Source organism: Myotis davidii, unplaced genomic scaffold (genome assembly GCF_000327345.1).
Source record: "Myotis davidii unplaced genomic scaffold, ASM32734v1 scaffold59, whole genome shotgun sequence".
In the NCBI taxonomy this organism is placed as follows: domain Eukaryota; kingdom Metazoa; phylum Chordata; class Mammalia; order Chiroptera; family Vespertilionidae; genus Myotis; species Myotis davidii.
The window spans coordinates 9303124-9322162 of record NW_006293001.1 but is presented as its reverse complement, the minus strand read 5'-3'; the positions used below and the strand labels follow the sequence as shown (position 1 = coordinate 9322162).

Below are 19039 nucleotides of genomic sequence, written 5' to 3'. Positions count from 1 at the left end.
CAAATTATTTAGTCTTCCTGCACCTCTTCTTTCGATGCAAACTGAGCAACCCTCTCTCAAGGACCTTGTCTGACACACTATGACAATGTTACTTACCCAAAGGGCACCAAAATCAAATTATTTAGTCTTCCTGCACCTCTTCTTTCCATGCAAACTGAGCAACCCTCTCTCAAGGGCCTTGTCTGACACACTGTCTCTGACAATGTTACTTACCCAAAGGGCACGAAAATGTTAGCAGTAGATGACAATGGGCCATTGCTGTATCGGTAATATCTATTTTTTTTTTTACTTGCTACTTTGAACCTTTTTGCATTTTCTAAAATGTCTACAGAAAGCATGAATTATTTCTATAATAAAAAGAGCAAACTTTGTGGGGTTTGTCTTGGAAATGTAAATAAGTATGGAAAAGTTTGCCTTAACTTTCAAGGGTGTGTTTCCCTCCTCCAGGGTCATTTGTTGGCTGATGGGATTCTTCATCAACAAATTGGCAGGTTAAAGGTGGTGTCTTGATTATAAAATTAGGTTCCCGTGAGATTCACGCAAGAAAATGAAAGAAATTCCTTCAGAACTATATCCTTTCCTACTGGAAGCATACGGCTAATAGGGGTAGTACTTTCACTTTCTCAGCGCCAACTTTCCCCGCCCCCCGATCCCATGAAATGCCACATGGTTACAATGTCATTTCAGCCTTAAGGTAAATTGTAAGGAATTTAATTTTATCAACAAACACTATCGTTATTAAGTATGATATCAAGTTTTATTCAACATACCTATAGCTTAACTAAGACTTAAAACTTTAAGTAAAATTTATTAAGTTAATTTTAGGGAACGTTGTGGAGTGAAAGAAGATGTAGTGTCGAGGACTGAGAAAGGTATGTTGAGATGGTTTGGACATATAGAGAGGATGAATGAAAGGAGATAGATGAAACAAGTATACAAGACGAGTGTGGATGGGAGAGTTGGGAGGGGTCGACCTCAGCGAATGTACCTCAATCAGATTGAGGACGTTTTTAGCAAAGGCCAGCTTAGGAGTACCCTAATTAAGTTAGTAACAATGTACCTACCTATATAGTTTAAGTTTAAAAAATTTGGCTCTCAAAAGAAATTTCAATCGTCGTACTGTTGATATTTGGCTCTGGTGACTAATGAGTTTGCCAACCACTGGCCTAGGCCAAGGGCAGGGGTTATGATAAAGCTCCCAAGATAGGGGTGAGATTCGCCCTCTACCTCTTGCAGAAAGATTTGGGTTTATAGGAGTCTGAGAGAACAGTCCGTCCTCATCTCAAGGTCTTCGTTATCTGAGAAGATCATCTTTGTGAGACTGGATGTGAAGGGGATTTAAAAAAAAAACAGTCAACACATGTTCTCTGGCATCAGAAAACCTAGGTTTCCCTAACAAGTTATTTAACTGGAGCCATTTATCAAGTTATATATCAAAGAACCACTGAGATGAAATCTCTTTTAATAACATGATTTTAATCAATACTTTCAAGCAAATAATATTATAATAGCACTATCTACCATAAGGAAAAATATGTTTTGCTCTTATAATAAATAATTTACTAAACTTAAAAACAATATTGTTATACAGACTATTTCATTTTTTCACTAATGTTTTAAAATGTCATTAAAAATGCAATTAGGTTTGCCTTATATGTTCTAATTCTTCACCTTATTAGAATTGATGGTGTGATCCAAAATAATCAAAGGCCAAAATTAAAATTTCACTCAGTACACAGTCAAAATGCTGTTATGTCAAGAGCTAAATTCGGCTTTCAAAAGAGGATAGGCAAATAGACCTAAAGCTATTACTCCTTGGCTGACCTTGAGCCCAAAAATACAATTCACAAACTGTCAAATAAGATGGGCTGAAAGGCAGGAAGGCAAATAGGATTCTTAATTTTGTTTATGTAATTCATGAAGCATAATTGATAAATGTTATTAATGATAAAGACATCTAAAATAGAACTTCTCTGGAATTAGAATTGCAGTTATAAATACAGTATTCCAATGGCAAATATTATTCATCAGTTTTACTTACAAACATCTTTAAAGTGAAAAAATGAAATAGTCTGCATAACAATATTGTTTTTAAGTTTAGTTATACTGAATAAACCAATGAAGTATAACTTCCTTTGGATGAAATCTAACCACAACGAGAGGATATATTTGAGATTTGTTTGATTGTTTTTGCAAAGGGGATGAGGACTAATATAACTGAAATTAATGGCGACGGGGGTTGGTTCTTTCATAAAACTCAACTTAAGGGTAAGTTGAGAATTAGAATTCTCAACTAGAATTGAGTCTATATGTTGTATACTAAGAAATTGTCAGAAATAATTTAAATTATACTGTTATGAAATTCAGAAAGGTCTCTAGTTAAAATAAAATATGGTGTTCTACAAACTTTTCTCAGGATAGTAACATTCAGCTTATGCCTTTAAAGAAATCAAACAAGCTTCGAATTAAAAACACAGAGTATGGTCCCACAACACCAACTTCCCACACGGCTACTGGAAGGCAGAGCGGGACTGGAACTGGGGGTGAGGCCAGCACACAACACTGATTTCTGCACGTAAATTCCCTGAAGCCCTGGGAGCATGTCACTTACACTTAACCATATGGTAAGCTCGTTCTCAAACCCAGGACCGATACCCACGGAATTCCCCTGTGAACGGTAAATCAATGAGCCCAAATGTTTACATTTGTCCTTCATACTCAAAAAACGCTGAAGGAGCACATTTGCTTGGAGGCCCAGGATAATCCCACTGCTCTCCCTGCTCCAGCAGCTTCCCCACCGGAGGTGGATGCTGGAGGGGACCTTAGAATGCATTCATTCAACCCCCTTATTTCACAGAGGAGGAGACTGAGGTCCTGCTGGGGGGGGAGGGGGGGTGACTTGTTTAGAGTCATACAGCTGGTATGTGGCCAAATCGGGAGCAAGGTCAACGGCTCTGCCACTACCCTCCCAACTGAGGCATCTCCTCGGTTCTTTTTGTGGTTTTGTTTATATTTGTCATTTGACATTCAATTTTAGATTAGTTTCAGGCGTGCAGCATAGTGGTTAGACATTTATATAATTTACACAATGACCCCCCCATAAGTCTAGCACCCACCTGCCCTCATTCATAGTTATTACGATAGATTGACTCTATTTCCTAGGCTGTGCTTTCCACCCTCATGACTATTCTGTAACTGCCAATTCGTACTCCTTCATCCCTTCACCTTTCCACCCAGCCCCCAACCCCCTCCCATCTGGCAACTATCAGTTTGTTCTCTGATCTATAAGTTTGTTTCTATTTTCTTTGTTTACTTTGTTTTTTAGATTCCATATATAAGAGAAATCATACGGCATTTGTCTTTTTCTGTCTGACTTATTTTGCTTGGCATAATACTCTCTTGGTCCATCCAGGTTGTCACAAATGATCAGATTTCCTTCTTTTTTATGGTCGAGTAACGTTCTATTATATCCATATACCACATCTTCTTTATCCATTCACCTTACTAATGGGCATTTAGTTACTTGCATATCGTGGTTATTGTAAATAATGCTGCAATGAACATCAGGATGCACATATCTTTTTTAATTTCTTTGGATAAATACCCAGAAGTTGATTTGCTAAGTCTTAAGTTCTATTTTTCATTTTTTTTTTAGGAACCTCCATACTGTTTTCCATAGTAACTGCACCACTCCCGGGAATTTTTATAATACAAAGAATGATGGGCCATTGCCAAAGAGATTTCACGTTCCAGCAGCCATAGCCACAGTCACTCCCTTATATGAGCACGTGAGCACCCGCCATTTAAGCAGATACAGTCTTGCGGCCTCTCACTGCCTCTGTCCCCTCACTCTCCCTTCCTTGCTGCCCCTTTTCTTTGCCAACTCCTCCCAGAGTACATTTAAGGAAAGAACGAGTAGGGGTTCTACAATTCAGTTCATTTTACAGCTTGTTAGGTCGGGTATTATTACCCCAGGTAAGGAAACAGACTCGGGAAGGTTAGAGAACTTGTCCTAGGTCACACAGCTAGTAGGTAACAGAACTGACGCATGAATCCACAATAAGAAACTAGTGAGGGGAAAAGTTTCTCTCCTCCGCACACATTTTTTAAAAAGGGAAATAGCAAATCAAACAGAATATCTGAGTGTTTCCACATGGTCAGAACCCCTCCTCTGCAAGTAATCTCTGGATTCTGTCCTCCCGCAAGCTGATGTCACCATGCAAACCAGGACATGCCCTTGGGAATGTACATTCCCATCAGTGAGTAATTTCCTTTAACTTCCTAAAGACTGTGTGGAAATCACCTGGGGCATAACAGCACCGTGAACACTAGCCTGCCCACCCCCACCCGCCCCTGCTTCGCCCCCACCCCACGGCTCCTCTGGGCTCCCGTTCCCAATGCTGACTGCCCAGCCGCCTTTGCTTTCTTCTGACAACCCAGTGACCACAAGTCAGAGGCAGAGTTTGGCTTAGGGGTGGATTCCCTCTTCTGGGGCTGAGCCCCTGTGCCCGGTGCAGGGTAGAGGAGGTACTGAAGCATCAGGCAGGTTGGGACTTGGAGCTCAGGAGGAACCGAGGCGGCTCTGACATTCCTGCCGCAAACACTCCTGCCCCTGCGGGAGCAGCATCCATTCTTCCTCTTTGATGGATGAAGAGGGTGGGCAAGCTGATGGGTGGCAGGACAAGCTGGAAAGTTCCAAATGCTCAAGGAGGCCATTATTTGGACACTTCTTGTTTAATACTGAGCAGGGGTGGGAGGAATATAAGGGCCTCGCGTGCTTCTGCCCATCTGGGAGCTTCAGCCCTATATTTAGTCCCACCAGGAGGAGGGTGATGACATGTCACCACCCCCACCCCCCAGGGCCAGCCTCCCACCTCCACACTGACACATGACATATGACTCAATTGCCCCAGAGTTCCAGCTAAGAAGGGAGCTATCACTGGAGCAGAAGTTAGAAGTTGGGACTGTACCCAGTCATTTCACCTCTGCCCTGGGCCCTTCACCTGCCAGGAGGCTAAGCTCCTGGGTTGTGCTTCAGGGCCCTTGAAAGCAGAACCCCTCTGGGAATGCAGGCAGGGTCTGCGTCTCAGAGGCGAACGTAAGAGACTGGAGGGAACCCATGAGCACAAATGGCTACGGAATCTCAGAGGCAAACGCCTTGCGGGAAGACACACAGGTCTTTTGGCCAATCATCTAAGGTCCTAAACCCTTACTTGAATCTCCTGAGCAACCAAAGCTGCCTTGCAGTGACATGACTGGCAGATGGGGTCCCAAGACAGTAAAGAAAACAGACCCTGAAGGCTCACCAGTGTCATCACTGACCTTACTGGGAGCTGAGGGAGAGCCTGCCTGCCTTCCCTGAGCAGCACCAGAGCCGTGAACTGGGAGAGCTGCAAGAGGCGTTTCCCGGAGACCGTCAATGTTCTCTGAAAAGTCGAGGGGACCTTGGAGGCAGAGACAACCAAAGCCAATCTCGTCTTCGTACAGATGAGAACAGGGTAGGGAGGGGGGGTCCCGGCAACATGTGCCCCTGTTTTAGAGCACAGACCTGTGCCTAACACTTTCAGTGCATCATTGCATTTTGTCCTTGGAGGCTGTTTTTCTTTTCCTTCTCATTCTACGCTTTTAACTTCTCCCCATCTTACTACTCAGAGATATTCAGAAACGTGCACGAGGTCCTGGATTAGGTGTGTAAGCAGGTATCTACAAGATGTTCCCAGGTCTAACTCCAAAAGTTGTGCTCTTAACTTTTCTACCAAAACTAAAGCCATATTAAAATAAATTAACAACAATCCCTTTTTAAAAATAAGTGGCAGAGCTAAAACTAAAATACAAATCTCCTAAATTCTATTCTAAAGAAGTGTGTTATTTTATTTTTCCAGGTCCTTCTTTTGGTTGGAAAAAGCCAGTAATTACATTGACTTCTAGAGTCATGCTGAAATATTACATTTTCCTCAACATATAAGAGAGGATAATTCTTCATTTAAAATAATTTAAAAATTGGAGAAAAACAATTTACATCTTATCAGGTACACTGGTGGTCACAAATAAGTTGCTCTAGTATAGCGGTTAAGAGAGAGGATTTTGAAACCAAACTCCTGGGTTCAAATCCTGGTGGCATCACCTACTACCTTGTCCAAGGACAAGAACCATGCTTTCTATGATGTATTTATTTTATCTAAAACATTGGACTAGAAATAACACTGACTTTATAAGGTTGTTGTGAGGGTTATAAATGAATTAATTCACAGAAAGCACTTCGTGTTGGGCACCTAGTAAGCAGTCAATAAATTCTCACTCTTATTTGGAAACCAACCCATAGTTAGAGCTCAGGGAACAAAATGGTAATGATGGCAATAATATTTCAGCTCTATCTTTTATGGCTTTCTCAGCCCTTTGACACAAAATATCCCATTTGTCATCTCTAGTCCTGGCAGTGCCAAACAAAATAGCATTATTGTATCGTTTAGCTAGGAGTGCCATAATTAATGAAGGCAGGAGTGGTTGCAAAAAGCCTGCATTGGTGTAAGCTGGTTGTTATGGCAACCATCCCCTGTCAAGGACCCTTTGTCAGGCAGAGAGCTGTCACTGCACATCTGTTTCTCTGCTCAGCTGATTAGCTCTTGTTTGCAACAAGAAGCAGATGCAAGTAAAAATGAAAAAATAAATTTTTTAAAAAGCAAATGTTTATTTTATTCACAAGTCTGCTTTCTAATACAAAAAAAAACAACAACACCAAAAACAGACCTTTGGCTGTTTTGGAAGATGCCAAGATCCTTAATATATGGGCTGCTTCTCTCATTGGTGAGATTGCAAGTGTAGTCAACCTAAAAATTATAGGTGATAGGTCCCTTCATGTACGTCTTTTTAATGATGTGTCTCGTACTCCAATGTCAGAGTATTCTTGCACCCCGTCTCCGCATGTCTTTGTTGTATGAGCTGTCTCAGCACACATGTTCCACACTGAACATCCCATATGAACACATGAAAGCAAAGAGGACAAGGCCCGGGGGAACCTGAATTCTGGGCCAAGTCTGCCCTGAACTAGCAGGGAGAGTACCCTCTCCCTGTTTCAGTTTCTTCGTCTGCAAAATAGGACTTGCATTCTCAGGCTCTCTGAACAGCAAAGCAGCCCCAGTGCTCACTAGGTATGCGGATTTAGGATGATGTTTCCTATACCTCTTTGGGCCTCATTTTCCTCAGTGATAAAATGGAGAAAATAAATCTACTATAGAGAGCGTTTGTGAGAATAAAGTAAAATAAAGTACTTAAAAAGCGCCTTTCCCAGTTCCTGGTGCATTAGTGGGTCCTTAGGAAGTGAAAGTTCCTCCCACTGCTCATTGCTTAGCGGGCACAGTGTTCTACTGTCTGCCAATCAGCTGGCTCACGGCGCTGCAGGTGGGCTTTGAGTTCCCTCTCGCCAGACATCACCCCCATAGTTACTGGACCATTAAAAGGTCTGGGTGTTGCCGGGAAACAGACACATACCTCTGGTGGCTGAGAAACACTTCTGGGCAACAGCCATTTACCTTCCAGAATAGAAGTACTGCAGTTCTTTAATGGTCAGCATGGCCACACCAGTGCATACACTTAACTTTAAGGTCTGACCCGAAAGGTATGTTATTTTAACGTAGTCTACAAATGTCCTCAATAAAAACAATTATGATAATGTTGGTTAACCTTGTCTTGGGTTCCAGTGATTTACAAACATTCAGTTTAATTCTTATGTATGTGTGATGGTGGGAAAGAATCAGCTACCCTTAAACCCCTGCCATCAAAAAAATACATATAAATTACATTTGTATCCCTTTCGCTACAGACCAGAATATTATCTGGTATGTGTCTGATGGCAAATACTAGCTGAGCAATGCCAATATGACAGTGGGCGTGGGTTGTTTTGAAAATCCCTTAGTTCAGTGAGTTACAACCTATAGATTTCTGTTACTACTACCCACGTATCCACTCAATGTCCCTGGGCACTTAGTTTGGCAGAGCCTTGGATCCCATATGTGTAAGATCAATGCAATGATGCCTAACTGGCATTCTCACAGGTAGGTGTGAGCGCTTAAAATATAACATTAGAAGTTCTAAGCAAATGTCAGACACTACTATTCATATTATTTACTATAAGAAATTGGTTGTTAGGAGACAATGGAGGAGAAAAGAGATAATAAACATGGCTAATGGAAAGACTGTGTGTATGACTATAATATAGATAGATATAGATATAGATGATATAGATATATATAGATATAGATATAGATTAGATATAGATTAGATATAGATATATAGACATAGATATAGATATAGATATAGATATAGATATAGATATAGATATAGATATAATATATGTATTACAGGCTAAAGTCACAAGCTGGGAGACCAGAGGCTCAACGTACACAGAAGGTTGAGGGAAGTAACCTGGGTCAGACATCTCAGGAGATAATAAAAAATAAATGCCAGAGAGCGGGTAGGACAGAACAAAATTCTGAAGGCTTTGAGGGCCTATGTGGGAAGGCAATTTGTTATGCTTGGTACATCCAGAAAGAACTGTGTATGACTCAGACACTTAAGGCAGAAAGAGAGAGAGAAAGAGAGAGAGAGGGAGAGAGAGAGAGAGAGAGAGAGAGAAGAGAGGCAAGGCTGAGCTCTCCAACTAAGGGAGCACCTGTAACATGCAGATCTGTAGGATCCAAATGACTGGCTGATTACCTTGGAAACTGGAAGTATTTACTGTAGCTGAGAGCTGCTAAGTATTTGGAGAGAGTTGTTATGGGTTGAATTGTGTCCTCCAAAAAAAGATGTATTAAAGTGCGAACCCCCAGTACCTCAGAATGTGAACTTATTTGGAAATGGGGTTGTTGCAGATGGAATTCGTTAAGATGACATCATACTGAGTAGGGTGGACCCCTAATGCAAAATGACAGGTGTGCCTATGAGAGCCCGGCGTGTGAAGACAGACACCGGGAGAACGTGTGTGACAACAGAGGCAGATGCTGACGATTGGCTGTGGCAGCCCAAAAGGCGAAAAACTGCCAGCAAACGGCCAGGAGCTGGAGAGAGGCAAGGAAGACCCTAGAAACTTTAGAGGCAATGGCCCTGCTGACACCTCGATGTCAGGCTTCTAGTCTCCAGAACTGAGACAATAAATTCCAGTTGCTTTAAGCCACCAGTTTATGCTACTGTGTTCTGGCAGCCTAGGAAACTAAGACAGACTGGGCAAGGCTTCGACCCCAGGACCGGAGGAGAACCCACTTAACTTCTCCACTGGCTGTCAGAGCAGCCCCACAAAAGTGAAAGGCGGTGTCTGTTTGTGCCTGGCACTTGCATGGTGGATGTTGGAAAGCTCAGCCACTACCGCCCCTCAGATATTCACAGGTGATGTTGTCATAACCGCCCCAAGTCAATGCCAAACACTACCACCATTCAGCTCGCAGGGGTCACACCAGGGAAATGAAGAACCTGGGGTTTTGATGGTTTACTGAGCTGCTGAATCAATCAGCCCTGGAATCACCGATCTCTACATTTACCTGAGGATTTTAATTTCCTATTGTTTAAGTCATTTTGTTCAGGTAATCTGTTCAATATATAGTTTCTACATTGCCCATTTTTCTTCCCCTCTTAAAATAATCTTCCCTGTGTCACAGTATGCTACTGACATAGTCAGTTTGTAGAAAAAAAAAATTGTACTGATCTTGACTTTTACATTAACCCTTTACTAGGCCACACAATATTTCCCCAGTAGCATTGCTTCAAAGTGCTATCACACAAAGTCCCGGGCAACGCCTAGGGTTTCTCTCCTCCTACATTGCTGAGAGGATACCACTGTTACTCAGCATTTTTCATCTTTAGTAGCATCCAAAGGAGGCGGTGAGAGGAAATAGGTGGAAAATGTTAACCATATGAGAGTCCATTCAAGCTGCAGCTTCGAGCTGCCCCAGTGAACTGTGCACTTGGACCGCTCGTCAACAATTGATTGTGGTGTGGTCACATTCCATTAACTACCCGGTTTGCAGCGCAGCCTATTTGAATTAAATATCGCAGTTACTCCAGCGGGTGAAACAAAAATGGAAATGGGAATGGGAAAAGAATAATTTGGTTCAATATCTCAAAAATAAAATGGAATCAAGGATGTTTCAGCTGCGTTTTCAACATAAAAGCACTGGTCGCCTGCAATGGTTTCACTCCTCTGACACTGGCCTGTGCGCATTGTTGCCATAATTAATCTAAGTAGCAGTTATTCACACAAGCAGAAGTGGAAGCGTAGTAAGGTCAATATACTCCGCAGGCCATCACATCGAAGGGAAGCAGAGTTTGCCACCCCAACATGTCTTTTGGGATATTGATTTCTGTTGATTTTTAAAAATCCAAAGACTCAGAAAGAAACTTCAACCTTCCCCCCAACTGCCTAAAAGGCATTTAGATAGATGACCTGCTCCAGAAAAGATATATCATCACAGATAACTACAGCTCAATCTGAACCAGGTAGGCAGGGAAGAACCTAGCAAAGCCCATTTGTTCAGTGATTCTGAGAACACCAGCTTCCTATGAATTAGAAGAGAAACGCCATCTTCCTGGTTATGTCACCCACATTTGAGCTGAGTAGCCTCAGTTACGCTTTCCTTCAATAATAATTAAAATCTATAGCCCTAGCCAGTTTTCTCAGTGGTTAAAGTGTCTGCCTGTGGATGGAAGGGTCCTGGGTTCACTTCTGGTCAAGGGCCTGTACCTCATACCTCGGTTGCAGGCTCCTCCCCCAGTCCCTGGAGGGTGCATGCAAGAGGCAGCCAGCTGATGTGTTTCCCTCACACCGATGTTTCTCTCTCTCTGTCTCTCCCCCTCCCTTCCATTCACTCTAAAAAAAATCAATGAAAAAAATATGCTCAGGTGAGGATTAACAAAAAATTGATTGATTAGTTAGTTAATTAAAATCTACAGAGAAGTTTGCTAATACCACTGTTGTAAAGCTGTCCTCAAACAACCCTGCAAATTCATCTTCTCCTCTGGCCGCTTTAACAATGGATAGATTCCTCCAACAGATGCTCTTGAGCACCTACCTACTCTGTACCGAGCACTATACTGAGCGCTGGGTGTGCCAAGTCCCTGCCAGAGCGTAGAGCCCAGCTGGCAGACCTGCCTGCTCACAATTCCAATAGGATGGCCATGGTGCTGATGGAAGGTGTGAAGACTGCGGTGGTAATTTAGGAGGAGGAGCCTCCGTGTCAGCCAGGGACCAGGGAAGGTTTCCTGGGGGAAGATGCATTTGAGCTGAAACTGAGGAGGAAAGTTCCAGGGTTCTCAGGGCCACTCCAGACAATATAACAATACACAAGAGGGTCCAAGGGAATAATATATCAGGATGAACTTGGAGAATTACTTGGTGTTCACTACTGTTGAGTCATTAAGCACAGGTAAGCTGGAGAAAAATAACCTGAGATGAGGCTGACAGCAAGATAAGGGTTGGAACTAAAGGGCTTTGTGCACCATCCAAATGAGTTTTGATTTTGTCCTGTGGTGTTTCTCAAAGTAGGGTTCATGAGATCCCTATGAAAATTTTTGTTTTGTGTTTTTTTCCAATGATCATTGTATTAATAATAATAACATTGGAGGGATAGCGGTAAAAACACGTCCCAGATCATCTGGGTGACCATTTGCCACAGTTTCAGTGACCAGACTTAAGTTTTTTGTTAAGCTGGCAGCAAGCCTGAGATGTGCCAGTTAGAGGCCAGAGGAGGTCCTATTTGAACAAAGAGAGCACCCCAGCTGAAATAAAGTGGTGGTGAGACCGAGGTCTCCACATGGGGCGGGGTTGACAAAATAACTTAAAGTAATCTGTGCTGTCAGGCTCTGAAACACATTCATTTCTCAAAGGACAACCGAGTCTCAGAAAACAATGTCATTCGTCTCAGTAAATTAAAGGTGCTTACTTGAATGTTTCTGGGTTTGTTGGTTTTTCATAATACATTTTTTCTTTTTGTTTTATAGTTCTATAAATATAAGTAATTAGGAGTTTATTTTTTATTTTTATTTTTTTTAAACCTATCTAAGAAACATTTAAGATTTAAGTAAACACTGGAATCTGAAGGGTTTTTCTTTTTCTCTAAAATGGGCCTGTCCATTACCCAAGTATGAAAGAGAGGGACATAGAGAATTGGGAGCCATTGAAGAGAGGTGAGCAGACTGCTGTGAGCCGATTACCGTGTAGGAGGTCACCTTGGCAGACACACAGAAGAAAGACAACCATGGGGGCAGAATGGAGAGGGAAAGAACTCTAAAAAGATTATTGTAAAGACTTACTCTTACAAAAAGAACCCATTGGCTTTATCCCTGATGGCTGCTCTCAGGCACAGGCCAGAACACTGTGGAATTAAATGCTGAAACTATACAAGGAAAACTGTACCTGTGTGCCATGGTATGCCTTATCTAGCTGGGAGATTCTCCAAATTTCCGCATGTATCATCTCACGGAGAGTTCCATGATGATGCCAAAACTAAATTAGGACCAAATCCCAGGTTTAATTGGGAAACAAAAACATACATAAGACTAGCTGCTATGTATCTCGTAACAACAACAACAACCCCACAAAAGAATACCAGGAACACTGCATGTATTTCTAGTTGGAGCTGAAATCTGTCCCTTCATCAAGCCATGCATCGCTGGGGCTGCATCTCCCCAGGGAAGGTAGCTTTTTCTAATTTACATAAAAGTTGGGTGAGTCGAAGCCATGACCCTTGGAGAGAGCTGCATTTTCTGGAGGGGGCACCTTTTTTAATTGCATGAGGCATCCTATTGGCTAGCTGTGACTTAATCTTGCTTTTCTGAGATTAGGTGTCATTGTTGTCACTCATCAAACCATAACTCCAACAGTTCAATGAGGATAAAGGATTTTCTTCTTTCTGAACATTTTTTAAAACATATGAATTTCCCATAGAAAGTCATAGTATCAAGGCACTCAACACAAAGAAACAGATGCGCTCTACTTACCTCAGGGGCCATCCAGAAGGGGGTGCCAACAGATGTGTTTCTCCTTAGACGTGTACTGGTGAGTTGAGCTGACACACCTATAAGGCAAGGGCGTCAAAATTGAGCAGTGAGCAGAGGATGATGCTAGACCAGGGGTTGGCAAACTTTTTCCATAAAGGATCAGATAATAAATAGTTTAGGCTTCGTGAGCCATATGGTCTATCACAGCTTCTCAATTCTGCCATTATAGTGCAAAACCAGCCACAGACCACACATTGACTAAAAATTTACTCATAGATGCATGTAATTATCACATGTCATAGAATATCCTTCTTTTGATTCTTTTCCCAACTATTTAAAAATGTAAAAAAACATTCTTAGCTCAAAAGCCATACAAAAACAGGAGGCAGATCAGATTTAGCTAAACCCTAATTTGCTGACCCTATGTTGGAGCATTTATCACTCTATCTACATCACCAGAATTTTTTCCCTAAAAAGCATTTCTACCCGTATTGCTGCAAAATTGGAATCAAAAGAAAATATCGACAACCAGGATCAACCAAAAATATATTTATATCATATTTCCAATATATTTCAGGTGATTTCTTTCTTAAAATGGTTTTCATTTTATGAAGAAAGAAAACTGGCATGTGTTATCTATAACAGAGCATCAGTATGGACATAAAACGTTTTCAGTGCCTTATCTTACCTAGAAAACTAACGAGAAACTGTTTGTCAAATGGGAAAAGAAATTGACTAAGTTATTATTATGTAAGGCTCAGTGTTGAGGACCTGAATTTCAATGTAATTCCAATGTACTTTATCTGTCTTAGCTTTGAGCCACTCTCTTCATATCAACACATTTGTGGAGTTATACCATTCCGTATATAGAAAGAGGAGTATAAAACTTAAAATGCACCCTCCCCCCACCCCCCCAGTTTCCTTTGCTTGCTCTTTAGTAGATAGGCCACTACATCTAAGTAACTTCATTTATTTATTTTTAATTTTTTTATTGATTTCAGAGAGGAAGGGAGAGGGAGAGAGAGATAGAAACATCAATGATGTGAGAGAATCATTGATCAGCTGCCTCCTGCACACTCCCTACTGGGGATCAAGCCCACAACCCAGGCATACGCCCTTGACTGGAATCAAACACGCGATCCTTCAGTCCCCTGGCTGATGCTCTATCCACTGAGCCAAGCCAGCTAGGGCTAACTTCATTTATTTTTGAGTAATTTCTTCTGAGCAAATGATTTGCTGATATATTTTAACATTGAATTTTTTCTTACCAATAAAGCAAAGACTAGTCAAAATGATTGGTCTTTTCTCTCATTACATTGACATTGTTAAAGAACATTTTCAAAAATGCTTCTGTAGCCCTAGCCGGTTGGGCTCAGTGGATAGAGTGTCAGCCTGTGGACTACAGGGTCCCAGGTTCGATTCCAGCCATGGGCACATGCCCAGGTTGCAGGCTGATCCTCAGTAGGAGACATGTAAAAGGCAGCCAATCAATGATTCTCTCATATCATTGATGTTTCTATCTTTCTCTCCCTCTTTGAAACCAATAAAGAAATATATTTTAAAAAATGCTTCTGTAAATTTATTCTCATTATTTGTAACAATCATGCTAGAGTACTAGCTGTTGTTGAAATCATTTAGAACAGTGGTTCTCAACCTTCCTAATGCCATGACCCTTTAATATAGTTCCTCATGTTGTGGTGACCCCCAACCATAAAATTATTTTCGTTGCTACTTCATAACTGTAATTTTGCTACTGTTATGAATCGTAATGTAAATATCTAATATGCAGGATGTATTTTCATTGTTACAAATTGAACATAATTAAAGCATAGTGATTAATCACAAAAACAATATGTAATTATATATGTGTTTTCCGATGGGCTTACGCGACCCCTGTGAAAGGGTCATTCGACCCCCAAAGGGGTGGCGACCCACAGGTTGAAAACCACTGATTTAGAAGATTTAACCATTCAATAAACTTAAAAAGGAAAACCAACCGGTTTGTTGGTTTGTGAATATCAGTACATGAGTGTTGCAAGGGGATATTTAATAGTCTCTGGCCTTAGGTCATTTTTCTTGGAATTTCTTCTCACACTTCCATTTCCTGTCAATGTTTCCAGTTCAACCAGCCTCACGTGTAGCAGCAATAATCACAATTTACAGGCAGGTTAGTTCCCAGACCCAAAGGTCTAGTTTACCTTCTGCTCCCTGGGAATACGTATGCCTAAGGCTAGAGAAAGTCATTTGAAAAACCAAACTGCTTTCTCTTTTCATATGCAAATGAAGAAATGACAAAATGTAAATGATGGACAATTGCCCTGAGACATGAAATTCTTCCCAGAAAAGCAAAAAGGTTTTCTGTCAAATTCTTCTTTTGAAACACTTTTTATTTTCTCTCTTTAATAAAATTGCTTCTAACGCTGAAAATAGATTAACAAACAGCCTCTCTTAGGGTGATCCATCTGGTAAACCCCCCACTCGCCAGCCTGTGTTCGATGGGAAAAGTCCCTCAGCCTGTGGCGAAGCACAGAGGCCCCAGCCTTCTGAGACTGCAATAAATTGCTGCCCGTGGGTAACTGCACACATCAAGAAAACAAACGACGCACAGTCATTACCAAAGTCAACGAGCTTAACTCCTCCTTCTGTTGTCAGAAGAATGTTATTCCCCTTGACATCACGGTGGATGATTCGGTTATTGTGCAAATGCTGAAGGCCCTGCATGGCATCCCACCACCACCAAACAACAGGAAAGAGAGAGGGAAATTTTGCATGATTATTTTACAACAAGTACAGTCCCATTAAGAATCTAACACCCCTGCTGTGATACACCTTTTATATTATGGGGCCGTTCCCCCTTGTTAATATGAAATGGGGATCAAGCCCATGACAAATCGCCTCTTCTGCTGTCATCCCCAGAACACTGGACTTTCTTACCAATAAGGCTCCATATAAGATGTATGAGATCACTGCTTCGTCCAAGCGCTGGCCGAACATGAGTAGACCTTTGACAAGCTCAGTGACTGAGCCCCCGTTACACAGCTGAAGAGGACATGCAGGGGAGACAGACAACAGCAGAATACATACAAAAAGAAAAAAGAAAAAGAACATAAGAATAAAAGCCTCGTGTAGTAAAATAAATTTGCAGACCACAAAACTCCAGGTAGAAATAATTAAACTTCAAAATTCCATTACACAGCTAAATCTAGTTGTGTGTGTGTGTGTGTATTCAAGATAATGATTTATGAGTGAAAGTACATGTCCAAAAAGTTGATTTTTTTAGTTGTCAAGTGAAATGTAAAAGTACAGTCATTATTTAGAAATTCAAAAGAGATGGCATGGTGACTTATTGGATATTGGATATTTTCCATTTTACATAAATACTGTTTTTTAAAACATGCATTTTGAGGATAAGAACAGACCAGTAGAGGCAACATGGATGCCCTTGATATTTGGGTGGGAATGCATCCCTGCTCTCACTGTCATGGCTTCACATGAGCATTTGCTTATATGCAGATCCAGGTGCCACTCAGGGAGAGGGAATGGGAAGAAAGAAAGGCTCTAAAAATACTAGTCCTTGTCCAAATGGTTGAGCTTTGAACTGGACTGTGAAAGTGGGATATAAATACTAGAATTTGCCTCTTCCCCAAAAAGTCACTCAGAGGGACTGAGTTGAACAGAATAAGTTAAAATCGGTTGTCTCCTCTAGGCAGGCCAGAGCCTCAAGAACAAAGATGGGTTCCGTTACTGAAAAGAAAGTTACCTCTTTGTTAATAGTTTGTGACTGCCCGGTTCAGACCCATTACTCAAACATGAGTATAACACAGTCTCTGCCCTCAAAGAGCCCACCACCACGAAGGCACACATGAGCAATTAGGAGTGTGGCATGTGGAACTAGGGGTGTGCCTGAGGGAGTAGGGTGACCCTGAAGAGGGAATGGCAACCTCTGCTGAGGTAGGATGAAGGGGGACAATCTGAGAAATTGCCCTAGAGGATATAACATTTACAATGAGTTTGAAGGACAAATGAGTGCATGGAAAATGAACAAGAAGGGGAAGGGCATCCCTGGAAAAAGAACATCGTGTGCAAAGGGAACATGAAAGAATGAGGAGTGAGTGTGTGTGTGTGTGTCTGTGTATGTGTGTGTGTGTTCTAAACATTCGGTTATTGTTGGGACAAAGAGTTCTAGGGCCCTAGGGCAGGGAGATGGAAAAGGAAGGTGGGAAACAGGGAATGACAGTGTGTGTGTGTGTGTGTGTGTGTGTGTGTGTGTTTCCTAAACATTCGGTTATTGTTGGGACAAAGAGTTCTAGGGCCCTAGGGCAGGGAGATGGAAAAGGAAGGTGGGAAACAGGGAATGACAGGTCTGCCCTGCTAAGGGATATGGGCTTTATTGCGACACACACATATATTATAGTAGCAAAATATACCATTAGATAAGAAGAGTACGCTGTTGACAGGTTTTACTGGTAGGCAGGACGACTGTTCAGACTTGTATTCTAGAAAGATGACGTGGGCAGCAGATTGGAGGGTGGGCAGAACAGGAAGACACCAGAAGCTTGACCTCTATTAGGAGGTATTGAAGCAATCATGAGAGGCAGGGCCAAAAGGTCAGGAGTCATGGGGATGAAGGTCGGGGACAGAGGCTTTTATGAGTCAGGATAGGCAGGGACTTCTGACCAACCATATGTAGAAAGTGAGGAAGAGACAATCTAGGGATCATGTGAAAATAAGGGAAATATTAATACAGTTCTTGATCCTAAAGACAGCACAGTTATGGGCATGCAGGGCACTCTAACACCTGCTTGAGAGCCACTCCTCAGCCTGGCTCCTCTCAGGGAGGCGGGTGCTATCCATAATCACAAGCGCACTGTTAAAATCCTACCCAGAGAAAGTTCACATTGAGTACTGCGTGATGATCCAAGCTAACTCAGCTCTGGAATTTTCCCTTGAAACCTCATTTCAGCCTCTCTCCTGCCCTAGTTTAAACGTGGCCATTTTGAAACAGGAGCCTATTCAGCCGTAGTTTATATAGGCAGCCGACTTATAAACCTTCTTCTTGGCTCTAGCACCTGTGAAGGGATTCAGAACAGCCATTTTGTCAGCGGGATCAAAACCAAGCTGTGGGTTTAAACACAACAAAAGGATCTTGACTCAGTCGGTGCCTTTGGTTCACTAAATGTCAGGGTTTAAAAGCTGTCTGACTGCCACACAAAAAAGGCATATAATTAAACTGCTCAGGGAAACTTTAGAGGAAATTGTTCTGCTAAGTTGATAAGCCGCCCAGCAAAGTTTTAAAGGGCAGCCCGTGGGTTGTAGAGAAAGCACTTTTGGTACTTGGATATAAAAAGGAAATCGGGTGCACACTTACAATTGTCGGACCAAGGTAAATGTTCAGTGAAGTGGACTGAGCATTTTAAAAGCCTGGCAAAAAAAAAAATTGTATTTAAATGTATCAAATATTGCCACCCACTCTGCCAGCCTTCAGATTCAAATAGAGGTGTGTCTCCCTGTCTGCATTCCTCCCTACGCCCTCAGCATTCAGCAAATGCGGCAGCCGGATGCATCTAGAATTTAATGAGCATTTTGCTCTGAACCAGGAAAAATAGAAAATCATTTACGTACCACATCCATTTTCCAAAACATCATTGACTATTGATTCAATCACAGTATGTGCATTTGCTAAGATGGTCATAATTTCAAGCAATACAATGTTCCTTGCTCAATTAGCCATCAACTTTCCTCCGTGTTATTAAAAAGGCCGATGCAACACAATCGCCAGACCTTTATTCTAGTCAAAACTCCAACTTATAAGTAGATTCTGCACTGGCACGTTGACTTGACCTAGTCAGAGTGCAGAATTAGGAGGAATTTCTTGTCAGTGTCCTTTTGTTCAGTGGACTTTATCTGTCAATGATGCTAGGCTCCATTCAGGGCATAAAGTGAAAGTCAAGGGTCATCAAAATCGCCCTAGAAGCTGCCTTAGGGAGCATGCACTGGACGATGTCCACCTCTCAGGAAGGCCAGCACAACTTATATTTTTCCCTCCACACTGTTG

General features: G+C 41.8%; 1 protein-coding gene across 1 annotated transcript in view; it reads right to left on the bottom strand.

The window, feature by feature from the left end:
- Nucleotides 1–19039, bottom strand: part of MYO3B (myosin IIIB) — a 356270-nt gene that overhangs the window by 321396 nt on the left and 15835 nt on the right. Inside the window, exons 4-6 of the mRNA XM_006766548.2 lie at nucleotides 15919–16023; nucleotides 15600–15699; nucleotides 12985–13061 (exon numbers count right to left, since the gene is read on the bottom strand). Coding sequence (XP_006766611.1) covers nucleotides 12985–13061; nucleotides 15600–15699; nucleotides 15919–16023 — 282 coding nt within the window. The remainder of the gene's footprint in view (nucleotides 1–12984; nucleotides 13062–15599; nucleotides 15700–15918; nucleotides 16024–19039) is intronic.